At 26.9% G+C, this 19,358-nt stretch overlaps 2 protein-coding genes across 3 annotated transcripts; both read left to right on the forward strand.

The window, feature by feature from the left end:
* Positions 1-145: 145 nt before the first annotated feature.
* LOC117179656 (NADH dehydrogenase [ubiquinone] 1 beta subcomplex subunit 8, mitochondrial) lies at positions 146-3,887 on the forward strand. Its single transcript, XM_033371666.1, has 4 exons — positions 146-265; positions 529-758; positions 838-999; positions 3,647-3,887. Exons 1-4 carry the CDS (start codon positions 175-177, stop codon positions 3,704-3,706), a joined length of 543 nt encoding a protein of 180 aa, XP_033227557.1. The 5' UTR covers positions 146-174; the 3' UTR covers positions 3,707-3,887.
* Positions 3,888-6,000: 2,113 nt separating this feature from the next.
* Positions 6,001-17,720, forward strand: LOC117180388 (FK506-binding protein 15). Of its 2 annotated transcripts, XM_033372867.1 has the most exons (12): positions 6,001-6,194; positions 9,674-9,835; positions 10,013-10,535; positions 10,622-10,840; positions 10,929-10,967; positions 12,672-12,872; positions 12,936-13,118; positions 14,384-14,618; positions 14,701-14,987; positions 15,069-15,194; positions 17,133-17,327; positions 17,403-17,718. In XM_033372867.1, the coding sequence occupies exons 1-12, from the start codon at positions 6,115-6,117 to the stop codon at positions 17,481-17,483; spliced, it is 2,331 nt and encodes a 776-aa protein (XP_033228758.1). In that variant the 5' UTR covers positions 6,001-6,114; the 3' UTR covers positions 17,484-17,718. The 2 variants fall into 2 exon arrangements, with proteins under 2 accessions (XP_033228758.1, XP_033228759.1); XM_033372868.1 differs by lacking the exon at positions 15,069-15,194 and having other exon boundaries at positions 17,403-17,720.
* Positions 17,721-19,358: the final 1,638 nt, after the last annotated feature.

Here is a 19,358-nt window from a genome sequence, read left to right on the forward strand (position 1 = left end):
TCATGTAAAAAATAAGAATGATTTCGAGCCTTATGAAAAAATTAATATTCGATATTGATTTAAAAGATTACTTCTTGATCTTTTATTAAGAAATAAAATGCCGCTGACTATTATTATTATTCGACGTCAGACGTCACTCAGACCTTGGGGCTATAGTTCATTGGAGGTAGCAAGATGGCGTCGATAATAAAAATCGTACGGCTTTCAAAACAATTACCGATTAAACCAACAAATCCATGTTTTATTAACAGCGTACGGACTGCTGGTAAGCTTTTATAACTAATTTATCTTTTTAAATTAGTTTGCTTCAAATTATTTTTCTTCGAACCTCCGAATCTTTACATTTTTCTAGTTTTAAGGTTATGTTACATAACTATAAAAGTCCTATATTTTTATTTTCAGTCAAAATTCATCTCATATATTTGATTTTGATCATATATAATTACTAAACATTACTTTTAATTTTCTTTAAAATTCTAAAAAGTTTTGAAAAAGACTTTAAATGTTTAAACTATTTCAAATTTCCAGTTATGAATAGGGATTGGCAACCTGGCCCATATCCTAAGACCGAAGAGGAAAGAATTAAAGCAGCGAGGAAATATAATATGCACCCTGACGAATATGTTCCTTATCCCGATGATGATCCGAAGGGCTTTTGTAAAGGAGATTACCCGGATATGCCTTTGATAGGAGCCGCGGCAAAAGATCCGTATTACCCTTACGATATTCCAGAACAGAAAAGGAATTACAATGAAACTGTGAGTTTCTCAGATTACTTAAATATTTACGATTCACGACAATTAATTTATTAATCATGTATTTTCAATATCATTACAGCTTCCTGAGGAATTCGATATGTTAGGCCATGACAAACTTGATTTTTTAGGAACCCGGGAGAGGTTTTCGACTTTGGAAATATATCTAACTTTCTTTGGAATGATCGGTGTAACATTTGGTATCTATATTCTAGTAGATGACTACAAACATTTCCGACCAGTGGTAAAGATCTCAATTTTAAATTTCAAGCCTCGGACTCACCACACACTTGCCACTATTTCACCTTTTTTTCTCTCAAAATTGTCCGCTAATGTCACTATTTATTCACTTTTCTTTTGAAAGAATTTTGGTATTTTTTGTAGTAGTTGAATTCTCAACGAAAAAAGTTGAAGCCTGAACAAAAAATGCAATAATTGATATTATAACCATGAAAAGGTTTCCTTTTTGATTAAAAACCAGTTGATTTGAACAAAACGGACGAATTTCCAACAAAATTGTTGAATCATCAACCCAAATAGAATAATTGTCGATCAAACATGTGCTGTCAAACATGTGATATTGAAACAAACAGTTGAATTTGCGAACAAATAGTTGAATTTTCATAGAGGAAGTCGAATTTGCAACACAGATGATTAATTTTCTACCAAAAAAAGATTAATTGTCCACAAAATAAATAAATTTTTAACCAATAAAATTCATTTTCTAACAGAGAAGACGATTTTTCAACAAAACACGAAAATTATTATTGAAGAATATTAAGTTTCTGCCCAAAAGACGAATTTTCAAATCAAATTAACAATATTTTGCGCCAAATAGTTTGAACAGTGAGTGGGATGCTAGTCTAAATTTTATTTTATTAATTTTTATTTTATAAATTGTTTAATTTTTTGTTAATCTTTAAGTCAGTTGAATTTTTAAACTAAAAAATACAAATGTTTAACAAAAACTGAAATAGATAAATTGAATTTGAATTTTTAACCGAAGAATATGAATTTTCAAGAAAAACCTTAATTCTTAACAAACAAAAAAACGAAGTAAAAGTTGTCAATCTTTAACTAAAAAAATTAACATTTAAAGAGTGGTTAAACTTTTAACCATGGAGTTGAATTTTCAACCTAAAACGATGAATGTTCAACAGAAAATTTAATAACTGATATTTCAGCGAAATAATATTTTGATGTATAATAAAAAAAACAGATTAATCTAACCAACAAATTACTTGAAACTTCAACTAAAACAGATTAATTCTCAACAAAACAGTTACATTTAGTACCCAAAAAATTGATTTTCTGCCAAAAAAGATAAATTTTCAACAAAATAAATCAATTTTCAACTAAGTGCGTAAATATTCTACCAAATTATTAAATTTTCGAGCCAAAAATGACGAATATTCTAAAAAACTGGAATTTTCAACAACAAAAAAAGTTAATTTTCAATCGAAACCGATTCTTCTTCTTTTTACCTAGTTGTATTTTTAGTTGCATTTTTTAGTTTCTATTTTTTTCAACTCGAAAAATTTTTTACTAAATATTTGAGTTTTTAAACTTAAGAATATCAATTTTCAACCAAAAGTGGAGTAGTTAACCCGTCATTTGCGGAATTTTTTTCTGTCCTTTTTAAAGTTTCAGCTATATTACTTTAAAGAACTCTAACTAAATCAACTATTTATACACCAGCAGGTAAAGAGTTCAATTTTTATTTGAGAGAAATAATTTTCAATTAAAAACTAATTTTTCTGCACAACAGTTTAATTTTTAGCAAATAGAAATAGTTGAATATTCAAACCAAATTGGCGATTTTTCTACAAAACAGTTGATTTTTTAACCCAAGAATATAAATTTTCAACAAATTAGTTAATTTTCAAGAAATCAGTTCAAGTTTCAACAAAATAGTTAAATTTTTCAGTTAAAAAAATTAATTTTCAACCAAATTGACTAATTTTCTACGAAACAGTTGATTTTTTAACCCAAGAATATGAACTTTTAACAAATAATTTATCTTTCCGCAAAGAGTTCAATTTTTAAACTAAAAATATGAATTTTCAACAAAAAATGTTATAGTTGATATTTCAACAAAGTAAGATTTGAATTAAAAATAAAAAGCAGTTTGATTTAACGAACAAAAATTCCAACTAAATACTTGAATCCTCAACTAAGACAGATTAATTTTGTAAACAAAAAGTTATATTTTTTACGTTTTTAACCAGAAAAATTTATTTCTACCACAAAAAAAAAGAATTTTCAACCAAATTGTTAAATTTGCGAATCGCAAATACGAATGTTTTACAAAGCAGTTGAATTTTCAATCAATACTAATTAATTTTTAACAAGATAGTTGCATTTTTAACTGAAAAAAGTTAAATTTCCACGGAAAGATCAATTTTCAATTCAAAAATATGAATTTTAAACAATATAGTTGTATTTTCAACAACAAAAATATTAGTCAAGGAAGAAAAAAATTGCAATAAAAATATTTGACCAAAATATATGAATTCTTATCCTGCGATAAAATAAATATATATATTTTTAATTAATAGAATAAAGTATAACATTTCAAGGAAACATTGTTGTTCATTTTAATGGTTTTAAAAAATTACGTTAGAATACTAGAGATCTTGCCTAAAAATAAATTTAATTTTCCATTGCACACTTTTTGATTTCGGACTGTACACTTATCAACTCGGACTACGCTAAGTTTAATCCCTGAAAAATTTGATAACAATATTTAGACCATTTTTTATCTCCGAGGTGAGTCCGAGGCCTGGGATTTCTATAATCTTCTATTTATTTATGCCGTACTTCTTTTTATGTTTTATATGGTTATTCTATTTTGAATTAAAGTGTTTTACTATAAATTACTTTAATTTCAGTTGGCAAAGCAGTTTCCAAAATCTGGGGAAAAACATTATACCTTTGAACCGGCCAAATAAAAGATCAGAAGTCCGAGAAGAAACTTCGCAAATGAATGTGCAGTAATAAATGCTATATGAATAGGGTGCATTTTAATTCACTTTGGTGCATTTTTTTCTCTGCACAGTCGCACACTATCATAAACCCGTAGGTGAAATTGTATATACGCATTCCGGAGAAAATATAGAAGAAAAATTTAAACTTTTGCAATAAAAATATTCATTTACCTTCATTTAACTTCTGTAAACAATTTTATTCTTTTCCTGTTTCGGTCATTGATATTTATTATGGTGGTCCAAAGTAACCTATTCTCGAATTTGAACAATGCCGTACCTGAAACTGAATCTTCATAATGAAAAACTCTTGCGTATTTTTGTCAGATTTTTTAAATAATAAGTGAGCGAGCACAACGTTAATCAATTCCTTGTGGACTTCAAAATAGAAAAACATTTATTTTTCTTCGTGTTTGATTTATATTTATACATATAAATTATTATGATAAAATAATTAAGTTTTGGTAATTTAATATTTATGATAGAAAAATGAGTCTGACAAAACGTGCTTATAAAAAAAATCAGAAGTAGTATTTTTGTAGTTTAAAAATTGCGTGTTTTGCTTAAAAAGGCTTAGAATGCTAATTTTCAGGAGTTAATTTTAGACCATAAATATTGGTCCTTTTTGTTCAAATAATTTAAATAATTCATCATTTAAATAACAGCTGCAAGTGCAAAGTCACCTTGCCTTTTAACAGTTGACAATTTTTTTAATCAGTCACGATTTTGAGAGCCGTGGGCCTGCTCAATTAATATTATCAAACTTTTTTTTTTTAATAAACAAGAGTTTTTCCACTAAAGATTCAGTTTCAGGTATGGATATGTCAAAATTCCACCCGATTATTTATGCAATTTCATTTTTACTTTTGAAAATGCTTAAATAACTGAATATAAATATTGGAAACAAATAATATTTTTGTGTATTTCAAATGCGAACTGAATAAATAGAAACAATAATAAAATCCAAATACTTTTGGGGCATAGTTCATTATTCTTGATTGAAAAGTCTACTATTAGAATATTGTTTGAGAATTCCTAACTTTTTATTAGCAATTTTATTGTTTGGTAAAAGGTTAGATTATTTTGCTAAAAATGAAAGAATTTTGTTGTAAAGTTATCCTTTTTGGTTAAAGATTCAACTGTTTCGTTGGAAATTCTTCTTTTTGAGACGCATATTTTAATTATTTTGGTAGAAAATACATATAATTATATGGTTGAAAATTAACTTTTTTTGTGTGGAAAATCCATTATTTCGGGTTGAAAATTCAACTGTTATGAAGAAAATTTATCTTTTTATCTAGAAGATTCGCCAATTTGGTTGAAATTTATTTTATTTCTAGGCTGAAAAATCTTTTTAAATTGTAAATTCAACTTTGTTGATAATTAGGCTTTTTGGTATGAAAATTCATCACCTTAGTATAAATGTCGTATCGTTGGTTAAAAAATTAATTTTGTTGTTGAAAATAAATATATTTTTGTCGAGAATTTAACTATTTCATTGAAAATTCGTCTTTTTTGGATGAATAAAATTGTTTTAAATTTAAGTCTAAATTTTCTTCGGTTGACTTCTGAACTATTGCCATTTTTGTAAAGAATTCGTCTTTTTGGTTCAAGATTCAAGTGCTTTGTTAAAAATTTGTTTTTTATTAAAAATTTATATTTTCGGTTTGAAAAGTAAACATCTTGAAATTTCATATAGTCGGTTTGAAAATTAAACAGTCCTGTTGAAAATTCGTATTTTTGGGTTGAAAATTTAAATATTTGGTACAAAATTAACTTCTTTGCTGAAAATTTCCTAATTTTGTAGAAAATTAAAATATTTGTATAAAAATGCATTTTTTGTTGACGAAATTTTAACTGTTTTGTAGACAATTCGTATTTTTAGATAAAAAAGTAGAAAATTTATTCATTTTAAAATCTTCCTTGGCTAAGGAGTTATCTCCTTAGTTAAAAATTAAACAATTTTCTTGAAAATTGTTTTTTTTTTTTTGGTTTATTAAAACTTGAACTCTGTGTATCCATATTTGCTTGAAAATAAACTGTTTTGTTAAACATTATAATTTTTAGATTGGAAATTCATCTGTTTGGTAGAAAATTAGTATCTTTTTGGTTTAATACTGACAACGATATTATAATATCCTTCATACTGATACTGTTTTTTGTTTTTGTTGAAGTCGTAGTGCTTGAAGTATTCTACACTTTCAAGTCCTGTCGGTAAATCAGAAATTGCCGAACACAAACACAAATCGTGTAAAATGACGAATGTCAGGTTATCTGTCAAACGACAAATTTGATCACAGTTTTATCATGTTTTATGTTTCTTGGTACTATAAAAATACCTATAGAAAGTAAATTTTTAAATATATTTCACAATTATGAGTGGTAAAAATCAACTACCCGATCTGGGTAAAATATTTCGAGAAGATGACGATGACGGGTTTTTACCTTCGGGAGGGTAAGGTGAAAAAATGTTTATTATTTCTTTTGTTTCTTGGCATAAATGTAAACGTTTTAGAAAACTATTCCGAAAATAAAATATATTTTCTACCAAAATAATTCATAGGCAAGACTATCAAAATAAACACGAAAGAATAAGGAGATCAAAAGTAAGTGACCAAACATAACCTCTATAATATGTTATTTTCCAATATTTGAATTTTTAATGATAAATACGATAACTCTTCAGATAAGATACACATAATATAATAAATATATTAATCGTTTACTTAATACTGATAAGTGTTGATAATGATAATAGCTCGCGCGATGGTAAATAAATCATTTGATCACAGGATGAAAAATATCGGAAATATGCAATATTCAGATGGCCCTTAATTTCACTTTTCGAATTCCTTTTCTCTTACCCCCAGTTTACTTCAAATGCCCGTCCAAAAAAATTTCCAAATTCAAGCGAATTCTGTTAATATTTAGGCATCGCACAAAGCCCATGAAGTTTTCCATTGATGAGGGGAAAAAGCTTGTTTTAATTCTAATATTTAAACGGGACCTTTTTGGAATGTTTTTGTTTATGAATTATCATTAATCGATCATTTAAGAATACCTAGTCTTCTTAAAAACAAATTAGTACCTAAAAATAATCAAATTTGTCAAAAATTTGGTGAGATACAATGTTTCTCCTGCTTTTTTTTGAGTAAACTATATACTTGAACAAACGTCCAATATTTAAATAAATAAAAGCAGATGATTGAGTATCCTTAAATTAGCGATTAATGATCTTTTTTGGGGTTTTCTTTTGAGGCCCATGAGAGATTTCCTCTACAAATGATTCCCCCTCGTTAATTCTTCCCGCTACCCTACTGAATTGTGGAATTATTTGGAGGATATTTTTACCAATTTTTGGAAGAGAAATCTATCCAATCTTTTGAAATATTACAAATTTCATATCAGACAATAGAATGCAATTTGAACTAAGTTTTAAGCCTATCAAATTTAAGCATAAATTAATTAATGATTTTAAAAACATCCTATTGAAACTTTATATAAACTATTTTCAATTTAAAAATAATAAAAAATTCATAGTCATATGTAAACGCTTTTAATCAATTTCTAATCCTACAAAAATATTCCATTTTTAAAGTACTAAATTTGAATTGTATAAATATTTAACAATATTTTTCATGTTATTTAAATTAACAATTTATGAATTAAATATTCAAAACCAAACAATTTGTGATTGAATTGTTTGAAATAGAAAGCCTTGAATCATTTGCAAGTTTTACTTTGTAAATGAAAGTCTTCAATTTTCGTATGAAAGTTAGAATTGAACAATTATTATTCATTTGAAAGGGCCGCAATATTTATTTTAACAGCGCTCGAATATCACAATTAAAGGGTAGTAATACAGAACACTAGATAACCAGTTTAAGTCATCACTCGAAGTGATGCTGACCACAAATTCAAACAGGCGGGGCTGCGGATTACGATAAAAAATATAAACATCAGTTAAAAAAATAAAAACTTACTGATGAGATATTGAGTTTCTGAATGCGTGTGAAGAATATTTAACCTAAAAAAAGTTAGCCACTTTAGAAAAAATCGTTCAAGAATGTTGAGGTTACACAGGTTTTGAAAATGGGCTATCGGTAGAAATGAAAAATCGAATTTTCAATTTAAAAAATAAAAACCTACTCCCGAGATATGAGGACGCTGAATGAGAATAATAAATGTTTGATACTAAGAACATTTTTCAGTCTCGAGAAAATAAAAGTTTAGTGTAAGGCTATCGCAAAATGACAGTCAATTTCTCGCTAAAATTACTATAAAAAATATCATTTTTTCTGAAAACAATCACAATTTCAAAAAATATCGATGCTGATGTAGAGAAAAAAATTATTATTACTACGCTGAAATAGGTTCAAGGCGAGAAAATTATGTATTAAAAATTTTTTTTAATTTTAAAAGGAGGAAATTTAATTTTTTTTAATTAGCAGAGGGATATTCTATATTTTTTAAATTTTTATCGTGTTCGAAAACAGAAAATGTTGATTTTTATTTATAGGCTTGGAAGGGATGAAATTTTGGTTTTTTGTTTCTAAATTAGAAGAGGCCCATTTTTTCTTTTTAATAATTTTATTGAATTTGAAGAGAGGAAATTTTAGCTTTTAATTTTTTCTGAATTGGTAGACGGACATTTTTCATTGTTAAGTATTTGATGAAGTTGGAAGGGACGCATTTAGTCTGAAGTGGAAGAGATAATTTTTTGCTTTTAAACATTTTTATTGAGTTGGAAGTTATTTATTTCTAAATTTAATAAGGGACATTTTTTTTGTTTTAAAAATTGTTCTTGATTTGGAAGGGAGGATATTTTGGGTTTATTTATTTTTCTAAATTGGAAGAAAAACCTTTTTTTTATTTTCAAGATTTTTATCGGGTTGGAAGGAAGGAAATGTTGGTTTTCAAGTTTTACTTAACTGGATGAGGTACTTCTTTTGTTTTGAATATTTTTATTGAGTTGGAAGAGAGGAAATTTGTGTTATTAATGGTTTTTCTGAATTGGAAAAGGCCCATTTTTTTTAAACATTTTTATTTAATGAACGAGGGCAGATTTGTTATTTTTAAAATTCAGATGACAGGGAGCTTAGAAATTCAAAAGACTTCCACTCTGAGTTATTTAGTTTGAAGTTCAGTTTTTATTAGACTACTGTTAGAAAGTTTAGGTAAATTTCCTTTGACTGTTTGAAAATTGATAGTTCGTTTCAAAGACGAATATCTGTGCAGAAACTGAATCTACGAATTTGTGAGGAAAATCGTTAGAAAGATTAGAAAATTTCGTGTTGAATCAGCCTGCGCTGAAATTATTGTAATCAATGAGTCAAAAAATATTTAGTTCCAAAGCTAAAAGTTTTTTTATCAAAATGAACATTTTGAAAACTGGAGTTCAACTCTACCCCAAGTCAATCTTAATCAAGAGCACGATTCAAGATTGTCTCGCACAATATTAAAGTCCGAGATTCGTCGTTAACCTTCATTTTTTATGAGGTACAACTTCAGATTCAAAAGATATACCGATGAGATATACTGTGAAATATAAAGGAATTTGCAGTTGCTTTGTATACAAAAAAATTAAAGTTAACAATTAATTTCGGTCTGTTGGCTTCCAAAAATTAATATTTCACGAGTAGATAATATGTATGAATAGACAACAATTACATAATATTTGATCATTAAGGAACAATTTTCCAGATTTTGCAAAGAGTTGAACTCAAGATTTCGAAATTTTTATTTTGATAAAAAAAAACATTTAACTTTGAAAGTGAATATTTGTTGACTTGTTCATTAAAACCTTTTCTGTTTTAAAAGTTCGATTTTTTAAATTTCAATTACCGTGAAAAATTCTTGCGAACCGGGAAATGACCGGAAATATTTTACCTCTGAAAACAGCTAACCCTGTGCATTAAAATTTGCAAAATTTAGTTCTAGATTAGCTTCCATATTTGGATCACCAACGAGTAAAGCACCAAATAATTCTGCCATTCAGCAACAAACTTTGCCAGTAAAAAAATATGGGCAAAACAGTGCAGCACAAGAATCGAAAACAGAAGTGATTATTGCAAAGGCAGTTCACGCTTTCAAATTGTAAGAAACATTTTAGTAGTTCTTTTTTTTTCTAAAATGCATCACTTGATTAAAAAGGAAAAAATAAGGATCGCAATTATTATTACTTCAAATGAGTGATCTGAATTCCTAAATAATACTTATATATTTTTCCATTTTCTATGACTCTAACGCAAATTTAAAAAAAAAATCTTTTAGACAAAATGGACAATATGCTACGATAGGAAAGCTTGGTATTGCCCTCGCAGGAAATGCTTCTACTAGATCGTATCAACTAATCCTCTACAGAAGTAAACAAGAACACATATCCGTTGTTTCAATAACACCAGATTTTTCCTACACCGTTCAAGCTAATAATTATTCGACTTATTATGACGCACGAAAAGAGAACTGGTCTATTCTTTTCGAAAACATTAACGAATGTGTAGAATTTGCGCGAGAAGTAGGATTATCCAGATACTTTTCACGCCATGAAAAGTCAGATCATTCCTTAATTTACCAAGACCTAAATGCTCCTGAGAAAAGTGTTGCAGCAAAAGAGGGAGATAGACTTTCCGTCAAGTGCATTATTAGCACAGAAATAGTACAGCCTCTGAAAAGTAATTCTACTGCAGAATTGACAATGACAGTAGAAATATCGAGCGATGACAATTGGGAGAGAATATTGTTAGGCTCGAATACAAATTTAAGACGGCTTTTAATTCTACCGTCTAGCAAGCAGGTAACTTTTCTTAAACTAAAGTTTGTGAAATTAGATCCAATTTTAATCAAAGAGTGTTAATTAGCAATACTTCTTTTCTTGAATAGATTAGTTTAGGACCTGGATATCCAAAGGATAGAGATATTGCTCTTGAAATTGAAATAATAGAGATAGAGAGCTCTGAAGCTGCGGAAATAAAAGTGCCTGAAGTTAAGCCTCCAGTTTCATCTAGCAAGGCCGCCATATTATCTAGAATGGCAAAAATGGGACAATCTATTCTTCCTAAAACGTCAATTTCTACGACCACTGATTCTGAAGATACAGAGGTATTTTTATTCCACGATATTGATTTATCAAAGTAACTTATTGTTAACGAGAATTTATTTTAAAGTATCATGTCATGCAAATTTACAGGACGAGGTAAAAAATAATCGATCGGCACGACATAAAAAGGTGAGAAAATTAATTGAAGATTAAATGCAATTTGAGGATTCTATGAAAAAATAAGGATTCTGAAGGAGATTTTCTGGGTGTCCTTCAAAAACTAAGGCACGCTTTTTTGATAAACGTTTAAAATAAAACACAAAACTCACATAATATTTTAACAGACTTTGCATACCAGAATGCTCTCAAAATAAGGAAATAGGGTGATTTTTATACACAAAAAATGGGTATAAATTCTTTTAAATACAATTAGTGCATGGGCACCATATTGAATTAAATATGAATCGGTTAAGATTAAAAATCGAAATATATTGCATTCTCAACAAAATAGTTGAATTTTAAGCCAAAAAAAGATTACAAATTTATAACAATCGAGATAAAGTTTCAACCAAAAAAATATGATTTTTCAATCAAATTATTGAATTTTTAACCAAATAGTTTAAATTTCAATCTAAAAAGATGAATTTTCAAACAAAAAATATTATAGTTAATACTTAAACCGAAACAAATATTGTAATCTTAAACAAAAAACAACCGAAAATAACCAAAAGAGATGAATTATCAGCAAAGTATGTAATAATTGGTATTTCAATAACAAACCATTTTAATGATAAAAGAGATATTTTGGGTCCCAATCGTGTAAAAAACTACGAATTTTGCGGAATTTTTTTTTCACAAAACGACGAGTTTTCAACCAAGAAAGATTTTAATTCAAGAGATTTTGCAAAAAACAGTTCAATTTTTAAGAAGAAAGATGAATTTTCTACAGAACAATTAATTTTTAACTAAATAGTTGATTTTCAAACTGAAAAAGATCAATGTTCAATGAAAAATAGAATATATAAATTTGCAGTTCAAAAAATTGAATATCAACAATAAAAAACGTTTTTTTAACAACATAGTTAAATTTACAAACAAAAAATTTATTTTTAATAATAAAATTAATTTTTAATAAAGTAGTTCAACTTTCAACTAAGTAATTGAATTTTCAATCAAAAAGATCAATTTTCAACCATACAGTTGGATTTTCATCTAAAACGATTAACTTTCAACCAAAAATAAAACAGTTTAATGTTGAGATAAAAGAATTAATTTGAAAAAAGTTAGAATTTTCAATATAATAGATCAGTCTTCAACCAATAAATTGTATTTTTAACTAATTATTTTAAGTTTCAACCAAGTAGTTGAATTTCCAAATAAAATAGATTATTTTTCAGTCAAAAATGGATTGGTCCTGTTTTCAGTTGACAACATTAATTTAAAAAAAAATTTCAACAAAATAGTTCAATCTTCTACCAAACGGTGGAATTTTGAACCAGAAATGGAATAGTAGACTTTTCAATGGAAAAGAATTAAATTGCAACGAAAAATAGTTGGATTTTCTGATTGGGTTCTATTAATTTAGTTCGAATTTAGGCGAAAACAATGATGAAACGGGGAAGTTTCTTGAAAACAGGGAAAAAGAGAAATTTCTTAAAAAGCGATAGAAGAATATGAGACACGACTGTGAAATATGTATTTAGATGCTATACTTATAAAATAAAATGACTAATTTTCATTTGTTCAAGCATTTGAAAAAATTCTTATTTACATTTATATTTTTCATGTGATGTCACATTATACATTGCCCCCTCCCCTTAACACTTGGCAGTGTGGCGTAGTTTTTGAACGGCCCCTTAATATTATAATCAATTTTAATTGATAATTTTCCAGACAGAGTCAACAGAATCTGGTTTATCAAGAAAGCATGTACAATCTGCTCAGGAACCTTTCGATACATCTCGTAATAATTTGCATAAAGTTACCAGATCAAAACATGTATTGCCATCAACACATACATCCACAGTGCCTAATTCGCAAGGATCATTAATTCCAGTCGTTTATGCCCCCCAATGGTCACCAACTCAAATGCAGGTACAATAACGAATTTAATAAAAAATAATTCAAAAAATAAATCTGTTTTAATTATTATTGTAGCCTCAGTATGTGACTGTGGATGGTCAAGCTTTTCCTATAGCACAACAAACTATTGCTCAACAAATTCCTGCTGCTTTGGATCCAAGTTTAAATGTCTTTTTGGCAGAGACAAGAACTCAAAACACGGAAATTCGCATGGGAATGTCGAAAATCGCGGATAATATTCAAAAGCTATTGGACAAGGTAATTAATTACTACAATTGAAGTTAAAACGTATGTTGGAAGTTAAAATTAGAATAATTCAGGGTGGTCGCTGAACCGGAAACCGGAAAAAACCGGGATATGACAGTGAATTGATTATTTGATCGAGAATTTTACAAATTTTTAGAAACAAAAATTTGATCAAGTTTGATTTTTACAGTTTAAAAAAATAATTGGTTGCATTGTTATATGTTTCAATTATGATATAACTCAGTTTACAACATGTAATTCGAAAATCTTCCCTTTGAAAAATGCCCTTTTAAAAACTTTAAAAATTAAAAATTTGGAACTTTTGAAATAGACAATTTTTAATACAAAAATCTTTTATCAACTGAAAATATAAATTATAATGATTTTTAAAATTGGAATGTTCATTATTGATTAACAAGTGAAAAATAATAAAATTGATTTTACAAAATAATTCGGACTCAAATCAAAATTTAAGAATTTACAGATTTTAACGTTAAAAATAAAACCGTTTCAATTTGAAAGTCTTCGTAATGAAACGAATGTGAATGCTCCATTGTAACTTTATAAACTATTTTTAATTTTAAAATAACTTAAAAATAATATATTCATAATTATTATCGATTAATTAATTATATTCAAATTTATTAAATTTCAGATATTGTTTCAGTTGAAAATTTGAGACAAAAAAACTTCTAACGTCACAGTTTTAATTGTTATGTTTGAAAAATTTTAATTTGTTAGTAAAATAGTTGAAGATCGTTAAAAAAATAAACTTTGAACACCTATTAATAGAAAAAATGCAAGTAAGTCGAAGTGGTAAATTTTAGAAAAAATTCAAGTAATGTAAAAAAAGGTTGAGATGCTCTGAAAAAATTTCAAAGATAATTTAAAATTTGAAAAACTTTAAAACATGTAGATTTTTCAAGATTTTGAAATAGCGTTTAAAAGCTTTTTAAGGATTTTTAAACTATTTAAAACGAAAATAATTTAGCTTTTAATTTAAGAAGTTTTCGGTTCATAAAAAATGACATCGTTCAATTTCTAACGTTTCCCGCTTATAATTTATCGAGATGATTTGCAGCTTAGTTTTTATTGCTTCAAATGAGACATTTTTTAGCTTTAGAGAATTTAAAGTTCTAATTTTTTAAATTCATTGACCGAGAACAATGTTTGCGGTCCGGGAAATGCCTGGAAAAATTTTTCATCGATTAAAATGGTCACCCTGTTAATTTGTCAATAAATTTATGCCAATAATTTTAATTCTTAATCTTTTACAGTTTCATGCTCTTGAGCTTCAGAACGCTTCATCGCCAAGCAGCGAAAAAACTCTAGAAAATACTTTAAAAATGATGCTTACGGTGAACGCATCCCAAATGGAAGCAAAAAATTGTCCAAATTTATCTACAGCTAAAACAAATTCTAACATTTCAGAAGAGGTCAAAGAAAATTTAATGCATAATCAACTAGAGGAGACTATATCTGCTCAGGAAAAAGATTTAAAATCATTAAGAGGTATTTATAACAAATATTCTAGATTTAAAAATATTACTTTCTCAAATTGAAAAACAAATTTTTTTCTATTATTTTTGTTTAGAAAATATTAATAGCACTAAGAAGGGATTTGCGCAACTTACGGAAGAAAAAAGAAACCTGGAAGAAGTGAACCTGGAATTAAAAGAAAAAATAAAAGACCTGGAAATACTTTTCAAAAATAAAAAGCAAGATTTTGATAACTTAATTTCGGATAAAGAGAAAACTGAAGAGACTGTAAGCGATTTTCAAAGGAGAAATTCTTCGCTTGAAAGGGAAATTTCGCAACTTAAAACTGACTATGAAGCTTTGGAAAGTGCTACAAGTACAAAACAGAAGATGGTCAATTCTGTAGGTGGACGTTTTTTTTTTATATTCGAGAAATTTAATTTTAGTAAACGTAAATTAGACTTTTTGTTTTTTTTTCTTCAGAAAAATGGAAAGACTAAAGAGATCAAGTTAATCATGAACAAAACCTATCATTCTTTATTAGAGCAGTTTACCGAAGAAAGTTATCCGGCTAGTTTTATTAAAGAAACTATCGGAGCAACGTTAAGGGTGAGAAATAAAAAAAAAATATAGAACTTAAGATATTGAGAGACATGGGAGAACATTCTGGTATCTTTATGCGTTTCGACTATATTGGAATACCCTGGATTACCTATATAGACAGAATTAGTCTTGATGACCTAAAATTACAAAATTGATGAATTTTCAACAAAATAGTTTATATTTTTAAACTAAAACATTAATTTTCTATCGAAAAAGATGAATGTTTGACAAATACATAGATAAATTTTCAACTGAGAAATATACATTTTCAGTCAAATAGTTGAATTTTATATTTAAAAAAATCAATGTTTCGCTAAAAATGAAATAGTGATATTTGCAGGTAAATAATAAATATTCAACCAAAAAAAAAACAACAGATTTTTCAATCCTTTAGTTAAATTTTCAAACAAAACGATGAATTTTCAACTAAAATGTAGAATCTTCTAACAAAAAATGGACTTTTTAACAATATTGTGGAATTTTTTAAAACTAGATTCATTTTTAACGAAAAGAGATGAATTCTCAAAACTAAAATGTAACAGTTGATATTTCAGCCCAAAGAAATTTTAAGTAAAAACAGTTGAAGTCAACAAAATAATTGGATTTTCGAACAAACTAGTTCAAATTTTTAACCGAAAAAGATTAATTTTCAGTATAACCGTTGAACTTTTAACCAAAAAAATACTTTTTCATAAATTTGTTGAATTTTCTACAAATTAGATTATATTTTTAAAAATGAATTGAATTTTCAAACAATAACATAAAATTTTAACCAAGTATATTAGTTTTCTACAAATTAGATTAATTTTTAACTAAATAATTTACTTTTTGACCAAAAGACTAATTTTCAAACCGATAAGATTAATTTTCTACCAAAAAAGACCAATTAAAAATAATACATGACTTTTTAAGCATGCAGCAGTTGACGTTTCAACTGAAAAGATAACTTTTCTTCCAAACAGTTTAATTTTTAACCAAAGAATAAAATTTTCTACTAAAATAAATCACTTACATCTTTATTGTACAAACAAATGTTTACAAAAATATCGAATATTCAGCAAAGTAGTCCGATTTTTAATCAAGGAGATGAATATTTAATTAACCTATAGAACCTTCGACTGGAATATTTAAATCTACATTTAAAATTAAATTTTTTACCAAAAATTACCAATTTCTAACAAAATGATGAAAATTTCAACCAAAAATAGGAATTTTCAACTAAAAAATGAATTTTTAACAAATAGTTCGAATATAAAACCAGGCAATTGAATTTTTCACTAAGAAGATTAATTTTCTACGAAAAACGACAAGTTTTTAACGGAATAGATGAATTTTTAGCCAAGTAGTTAAATTTTCGACCAAGTAGTTGAATTTTCAACTAAAAAACAAACATTTTCATCCAAATAATAGTTGAGTTTTTAAGTAAAAAATTTAAATTTTTAACCAAACGTGAAACACATACATTTTCAATTAAAAAAAAAATCTTTTACAAAAAAATAGAACTATCGACAAAATAGTCAAATTGAGAATCAAGAAATGAATGTTCATTTAAATTAAATAAATTGATTTTCAAACAAAAAATGAATTTTTAACCAAATTGTTATGATACCTATAAATTAGCTTAATTTTTCACCAAAAAGTTGAATTTTCAGTTTTTCTTTCCTTTCATTTCCATGAATTTCGTAGATAGCTTTTGGTTTTGTACATTTAAGAGAAATTAAAAATTTTATTTGTTCTGAATTTAATTTCTTAAATCATATTTAAGGTTGGATTGGGCGATTAAGAGTGGAAATATTTTAGTTTCCCCAGCTCCTCAAAATTTTTCATGAATAATGTGTTTATTGAAACTGGATCTTACTAAAGATAAATAAAATGATAAATGCATGGACATTTTCCGATGTCTCGGGCCAGTGGTAATTTATTTTGAATTATTTTACTTTGTAGGATATCACCATCCAAGTTTTGAAAAATGAAGACACAGAGGAGGAATTTTCTGAAAGCAACGTCGAAACAGTTAAAAAGGTCAAACCGGATGATGCATCCAAATTGTCTGTTTCAAATGACAACCTTGAAAATCGAGAGGATCAAACTAAATCAGAATGGCAGACCCAAAATAGAAACCGGAGTACATTAGTTCAGGTAAATTTCAGTTTAATGAAAATTGTATGAGTGAATCTAATCAGATAATCAGATAAAAGTATTCTTCATTTGCAGATTGCACCAGGATTTGAAAGCGAACCTCCACCGATTCCACCCATGGATTCGAGTAATGAAAATGAATGGAGTGATAACTGATACATGTAAATATTTACTGAACCTTCCGGCTCCTTCCTGGTAAGAAGGCTTTGTAAATTAATGGGAATTAATTTATAGTTTACAATGACATTGACATCAAATCTGGAATCCTTTTATTGTATTTTTTAAATTTATGATACAAAATAACATTTAATTTACTCCTTTTTAACTGCTTTTTAACGACTTCATAGCCATGTTAAAAATTATGTAAACATACCAACTATTGACTATTTAAGATGCTGTTTATAGTCTTGTATATCTTAATGAATTGTATAAATATACTTAACGTTTATTACAAAAAAAGATATATTTCTTTTGTTGGACTGAAAACACCAGTATTATTTGTTTTTAAAGTTTATAAAAATGGAAGATTTAAAACATTTTTTTCACAATAATTACGAACATTTAATTAATTTGTTTATAAAACTAATTAGGCTAGTCAAATGTTAAAGGGTTGTCGGCCAGTGTGAATAAGTATTCAAGGTATTACAATTTTCAATCACTTGGTCTATTTTTTTGTGATTCAGGTGTGTAATCAAATTTTAAAAAAATGCACTGACAGTTTCAAATTCTTTCCGGGTATCTGAAGATTTTTCAGGTATAATTTTTCATAGTACAGAGCCATTCAAGTATTTCACATTTTTTCAAACAATTGACTCGGAATATGTATACCATTTTAAGTGTTTATTATAAATAATAATTCTTTCTTAGTCCTTGTAAATATTTAAACGTGCACAAATAGTGAATATGTTCCTAAAGTCTATGAATTTGAATAATGTAATTGAAAACATTTTATTTTAACTTCGTATACTCGAAATTCAGTGCATATTTAACATATTATCATTTTAAATAAAAGAAATTTTCCAGGTGAGTAAAAGTAATGTAGAAACAGGACAGATAAAGGGGTTCTTCACGAAAATAGTGAAATATATGCTCTAAAAAGAAAAATGAAGGTGAATCGCTTCAAATTCCTGACAACTCAAGCAAAAATGTTGCAATTTCAACAAAATGGATAATTTTTTAACAAAATAGTTCGAATTTTCAACAAAATAAATGAATTTCAACCAAAAGGGATAAACTTTCGATGAAAAATAAAAAAAAAATTTAATTAAAGAAGTTCCATTTTCAACCAAAGTAATGAATTTTCAACTGAAATTATTTCCTACCAAAAACACGAATTTTTAACAAAATAGTTACATTTTTCACCAGGGATTAATTTTCAACTAAGCAAATCAATTTGTAACAAAAAATAGTTAAGTTTTTAACCAAGGTGGTAAAATTTCGACTAAAATTATGAATCTTCAATGGTATAGTTGAACTTTAAATCAAGGAGATTGAATTTTTAACTGCAATAGTTAAACCAAAATAGTTCACCCAGAAAGACTGAATTTTCAAATAAATAAATTTTCGACAAAAAAAAAACAATTTTTAAATAAAGAAAAAGAAATCATCAACGAAACATTGAATAGTTAAATTTTTAGTTAAAAAATTGACAAAGAACCAAATTAATTTTCAACTAAATAAAAACAAATTTTCAAAGAGATGAATTTTTAACAAAAGTTTAAATTTCAACCAGTAGTTGAACTTTAATCCAAAAAATATGAATTCTAAAAAAATGTAATAGTTGATACTTCAACCAAAAAAAGATTTTTCAGACAAGAAAAAAAATTGCAATCTAATTTTCAAGCAAAAAGAATCATTTTCAACAAAAAAGATTAATTTTCCAACAAAAAGGACGAATTTTCAACTAAAGACATGAATTTTGAACCAAAATTTTATATACATATATAAATTCCCTGAAATTTCCAGGTGAGTAGACACCCTGTAATAACATTACAACTTTTTTAGAGCAGGTCAATGATTATTTGATCTATA

This window comes from Belonocnema kinseyi, chromosome 9 (assembly GCF_010883055.1).
Source record: "Belonocnema kinseyi isolate 2016_QV_RU_SX_M_011 chromosome 9, B_treatae_v1, whole genome shotgun sequence".
Lineage (NCBI taxonomy): Eukaryota > Metazoa > Arthropoda > Insecta > Hymenoptera > Cynipidae > Belonocnema > Belonocnema kinseyi.

What these genes read in the sequence shown, in the direction of transcription:
- LOC117180388 (XM_033372867.1), top strand. Translation starts at nt 6,115, where the DNA reads ATGAGTGGTAAAAATCAACTACCCGATCTGGGTAAAATATTTCGAGAA. An exon ending in GCAGTTCACGCTTTCAAATT is followed by an intron (nt 9,836 to 10,012) that starts GTAAGAAACATT and finishes AAAATCTTTTAG; the next exon opens with ACAAAATGGACAATATGCTA. An exon ending in TTCTACCGTCTAGCAAGCAG is followed by an intron (nt 10,536 to 10,621) that starts GTAACTTTTCTT and finishes TTTCTTGAATAG; the next exon opens with ATTAGTTTAGGACCTGGATA.
- LOC117179656 (XM_033371666.1), top strand. Translation starts at nt 175, where the DNA reads ATGGCGTCGATAATAAAAATCGTACGGCTTTCAAAACAATTACCGATT. An exon ending in TAACAGCGTACGGACTGCTG is followed by an intron (nt 266 to 528) that starts GTAAGCTTTTAT and finishes TCAAATTTCCAG; the next exon opens with TTATGAATAGGGATTGGCAA. An exon ending in AAAGGAATTACAATGAAACT is followed by an intron (nt 759 to 837) that starts GTGAGTTTCTCA and finishes ATATCATTACAG; the next exon opens with CTTCCTGAGGAATTCGATAT.